Source organism: Musca domestica, unplaced genomic scaffold (genome assembly GCF_030504385.1).
Source record: "Musca domestica strain aabys unplaced genomic scaffold, Musca_domestica.polishedcontigs.V.1.1 2, whole genome shotgun sequence".
In the NCBI taxonomy this organism is placed as follows: Eukaryota; Metazoa; Arthropoda; class Insecta; order Diptera; family Muscidae; genus Musca; species Musca domestica.
In genome coordinates, this window is record NW_026712249.1 from 22319264 (window position 1) to 22324429 (window position 5166).

Genomic DNA, 5166 nt, shown 5'->3' on the forward strand with positions numbered 1-5166 from the left:
CGAATTAGTGCATATTTTAAAATGGCCATAACTCCTTAAATATTGAGTTTTCGGCGTTTTTAGCTATTATTTTTGATCACTCTTTTAAGTGTGAATTAATCAGTATTTTAAAATGGCCATAACTCCTTAAATATTGAGTTTTCGGCGTTTTTAGCTATTATTTGTGATCACTTTTTTAAGTGTGAATTAATCAGTATTTTAAAATGGCCATAACTCCTTAAATATTGAGTTTTCGGCGTTTTTAGCTATTATTTGTGATCACTTTTTTAAGTGTGAATTATTGCAAATTTTAAAATGGTCATAACTCCTTAAATATTGAGTTTTCGGCGTTTTTAGCTATTATTTGTGATCACTTTTCTAAGGGTGAATTATTGCAAATTTTAAAATGGCCATAACTCCTTAAATATTGAATTTTCGGCGTTTTTAGCTATTATTTGTGATCACTTTTTTAAGTGTGAATTAATCAGTATTTTAAAATGGCCATAACTCCTTAAATATTGAGTTTTCGGCGTTTTTAGCTATTATTTGTGATCACTTTTTTAAGTGTGAATTATTGCAAATTTTAAAATGGTCATAACTCCTTAAATATTGAGTTTTCGGCGTTTTAAGCTATTATTTGTGATCACTTTTTTAAGTGTGAATTAATCAGTATTTTAAAATGGCCATAACTCCTTAAATATTGAGTTTTCGGCGTTTTTAGCTATTATTTGTGATCACTTTTTTAAGTGTGAATTAATCAGTATTTTAAAATGGCCATAACTCCTTAAATATTGAGTTTTCGGCGTTTTTAGCTATTATTTGTGATCACTTTTTTTAAGTGTGAATTATTGCAAATTTTAAAATGGCCAGTACTCCTTAAATATTGAGCTTTCGGCGTTTTTAGCTATTATTTGTGATCACTTTTTTTAAGTGTGAATTATTGCAAATTTTAAAATGGCCATAACTCCTTAAATATTGAGTTTTCGGGGTTTTTAGCTATTATTTGTGATCACTTTTTTAAGTGTGAATTATTAGATATTTTAAAATGGCCATAACTCCTTAAATATTAAGTTTTCGGCGTTTTTAACTATTATTTGTGATCACTTTTTTAAGTGTGAGTTATTGCAAATTTTAAAATGGCCATAACCCCTTAAATATTGAGTTTTCGGCATTTTTAGCTATTATTTGTGATCACTTTTTTAAGTGTGAATTATTAGATATTTTAAAATGGCCATAACTCCTTAAATATTGAGTTTTGGGCGTTTTTAGCTATTATTTGTGATTACTTTTTTAATTATTGTGATCACTTTTTTAAGTGTGAATTTTAAAATGGCCATATCTCCTTAGATATTGAGTTTTCGGTGTTTTTAGCTATTACTTGTGATCACTTTTTTAAGTGTGAATTATTGCAAATTTTAAAATGGCCATAACTCCTTAAATATTGAGTTTTCGGCGTTTTTAGCTATTATTTGTGATCACTTTTTTAAGTGTGAATTAATCAGTATTTTAAAATGGCCATAACTCCTTAAATATTGAGTTTTCGGCGTTTTTAGCTATTATTTGTGATCACTTTTTTTAAGTGTGAATTATTGCAAATTTTAAAATGGCCAGTACTCCTTAAATATTGAGCTTTCGGCGTTTTTAGCTATTATTTGTGATCACTTTTTTTAAGTGTGAATTATTGCAAATTTTAAAATGGCCATAACTCCTTAAATATTGAGTTTTCGGGGTTTTTAGCTATTATTTGTGATCACTTTTTTAAGTGTGAATTATTAGATATTTTAAAATGGCCATAACTCCTTAAATATTAAGTTTTCGGCGTTTTTAACTATTATTGTGATCACTTTTTTAAGTGTGAGTTATTGCAAATTTTAAAATGGCCATAACCCCTTAAATATTGAGTTTTCGGCATTTTTAGCTATTATTTGTGATCACTTTTTTAAGTGTGAATTATTAGATATTTTAAAATGGCCATAACTCCTTAAATATTGAGTTTTGGGCGTTTTTAGCTATTATTTGTGATTACTTTTTTAATTATTGTGATCACTTTTTTAAGTGTGAATTTTAAAATGGCCATATCTCCTTAGATATTGAGTTTTCGGTGTTTTTAGCTATTACTTGTGATCACTTTTTTAAGTGTGAATTATTGCAAATTTTAAAATGGCCATAACTCCTTAAATATTGACTTTTCGGCGTTTTTAGCTATTATTTGTGATCACTTTTTTAAGTGTGAATTATTGCAAATTTTAAAATGGCCATAACTCCTTAAATATTGAGTTTTCGGCGTTTTTAGCTATTATTTGTGATCACTTTTTTAAGTGTGAATTATTGCAAATTTTAAAATGGCCATAACTCCTTAAATATTGAGTTTTCGGCGTTTTTAGCTATTATTTGTGATCACTTTTTAAGTGTGAATTATTGCAAATTTTAAAATGGCCATAACTCCTTAAATATTGAGTTTTCGGCGTTTTTAGCTATTATTTGTGATCACTTTTTTAAGTGTGAATTATTGCAAATTTTAAAATGGCCATAACTCCTTAAATATTGAGTTTTTGGCGTTTTTAGCTATTATTTGTGATCACTTTTTTAAGTGCGAATTATTGCAAATTTTAAAATGGCCATAACTCCTTAAATATTGAGTTTTCGGCGTTTTTAGCTATTATTTGTGATCACCTTTTAAAGTGTGAATTATTGCAAATTTTAAAATGGCCATAACTCCTTAAATATTGAGTTTTCGGCGGTTTTAGCTATTATTTGTGATCAATTTTTTAAGTGTGAATTATTCCAAATTTTAAAATGGCAATAACTCCTTAAATATTGAGTTTTCGGCGTTTTTAGCTATTATTTGTGATCACTTTTTTAAGTGTGAAACAATGAATATTTTAAAATGACCATAACTCCTTAAATATTGAGTTTAGCTATTATTTGTGATCACCTTTATAAGTGTGAATTATTGGATTTTTTATAATTTATTGAGTTTTTGACGTTTTTACTTATTATTTATAATTATCATTTTTAGACGATAAGGGTTTTACATATTTGCTGTCACTTTTATTATTCATGTGTATTTCCGTTTGGATGTCAAAATTGACATTTGTTCACAACTGAAATATCGTCCATGTATCATTCATTGTGTGCAACTTCTGTTAAAAAATATCGCCTAATAGAACCTTGAACTTTTTTTAAGCATTAATGTTCTTTGATACTCACCCCTTAGTTCATTTGGTGAACACATATATTTTGCACACGGTATACGACACTAGTTCTTACTTTTCCTTAGGTGAACAAACAGCTGTTTCGACTTGTTGCCTCTTCCATTTCTATACAATCGGCGTTTTGCCCTTTTCTTTTATTCGCAACGCTCTGCTCACCATTCCGCTTCCTTGTAATTTGTGTCATACCGGACTTAATAAATCTCCATTGTCAGAATGGGTGTCACAGTGTTGCAACCATATCAAATACCTGAAGGAAAAACTGGAGCCCAGGCCATAGACTTCCTAACTAAGCGACTGCTGGCTTTGGGCGCTGTGCACACGGGACAATTTCTTGTAGATTGTGAAACTTATATTTCAGCACCCCAGCATGGCCCCTCAAAGGCAGTACATGTTCTGCACGACTCCGAATATCCAGTGACAACATTTTCCATATTGGATACCGGCACCGGTAAGCAAATACCATTGGTTGCCGACAACCTCTTCGATTTGTTGATGCTCAAAATGACTTCTGTCTACACTTCAAAGAAACAAACAAAAATTGAATCCAAAGGTGCACGCTTTGAATATGGGGATTTTCTCATCAAACTCGGCTCTGTAACTATGATGGAGAATTTCAAAGGTATCCTCATCGAAATTGAATACCGTCCATGTGTTGTTCTCTTCTATTGCTGGGAAATGATACGTGAAGTGTTGCAGTCATTTTTAGGCGTAACAGTGGCCAAAGAATATCCTGGCTATTTTACATCGCAACCGGTTGTGAATGCCATGGGCCAACAGCAGCTGCATGCCAAACAACATGATATTTACGAACCAATTGATACCATCAATCAATATTTGGAACATTTTACCAATTATCGTAAACAGAATATAATGCCACAGGTCTCATCACAGTCATCCAATATGTCTATGAATACCGGCATGAGGGTGTCGTAAGTTGTGGAGATTTTTTTGTGAAATAGACTTAAGTTAATTAAGAAAGAAAGAAAATTAAATAATAATATTGTACATTTTTTAAAAATACCTCTTTGATGTTGTTTTTAATTCCAAAAAGTTTATTAGGGTAGTACTTCATTTGAAAGTAACACTTCAATAAAATCTAAAGTTAGGCGGGTGAAAAGCTGGAAAGATATCTTGGATATGATTTTGTGGGTCAATCGAAGGAATTGTTACCACTTCAAATTTTGAACATTTGAAGTAAAACGAAGCCAATCAGAGAAGTTGTTACCGGCTCAAAATTTGGACACTTGGAATAAAACAGTAGATTTTAGAAAGCCTTCTGAGAAGACTAGCCGCTTGAACTTTACATCGAAAAGTCTTGACTTATATAAAAATTATAATCACTCACTTAGTGCTTTGCTAAAGTAGTTGTTGATTGGAAAGAAATAAATCCATGTTAACCTTCCAAATAGAGGGGGACTACATATCCCAAATTTACATTAGATTAATGTTTAATATTGAGATACACAATGCTTGAAAAAGTATTAAAATTATTCTAAATATAGACCATTTGTTGGTGAGGTACCAGAAGGAGCGAACCAATATCTCGGGACTCGATCTAAGTTTAGTAAACAGACAAAACCAACATACATGGTAGTGCTGACTTCGTTCAGGCAAACGAACGCTTATAAAGTGGAGAGAGATGAAAAGTTTCGGCTGTAAGATTTAGAAGAAATGCCAAAAGAATTTTAGTTCGATTCAATTCTTTGGTTCCTCTTCACATGGGTAAAAAACGATATTGTCATAGGAGTTGTTTAAAAAAACTTCTGGGGAGAAAATCCCTAGACAGGAACCAAGGGAAATTACAAGGATTCTAAAACAGGCCTAAAGTCTAAAACCGTTAATTCGATAAGGCACGTTTTGACCGTGACCAAATGATATATAACCTCTGTAGCCATATGACTGAGGTTATAATTAAGAAATTAATGGATGACTTTTAGGCTTCAACATATAGCCCAAGGAAGTGATCCGATTC

The 5166-nt window shown here is 31.1% G+C and overlaps 1 protein-coding gene across 1 annotated transcript; it reads left to right on the forward strand.

The window, feature by feature from the left end:
- Window positions 1-3245: 3245 nt before the first annotated feature.
- On the forward strand, window positions 3246-4214 carry LOC101894907 (mediator of RNA polymerase II transcription subunit 20). The gene has a single exon (XM_005179512.4). The coding sequence runs from the start codon at window positions 3408-3410 to the stop codon at window positions 4125-4127; it is 720 nt and encodes a 239-aa protein (XP_005179569.1). The 5' UTR covers window positions 3246-3407; the 3' UTR covers window positions 4128-4214.
- Window positions 4215-5166: the final 952 nt, after the last annotated feature.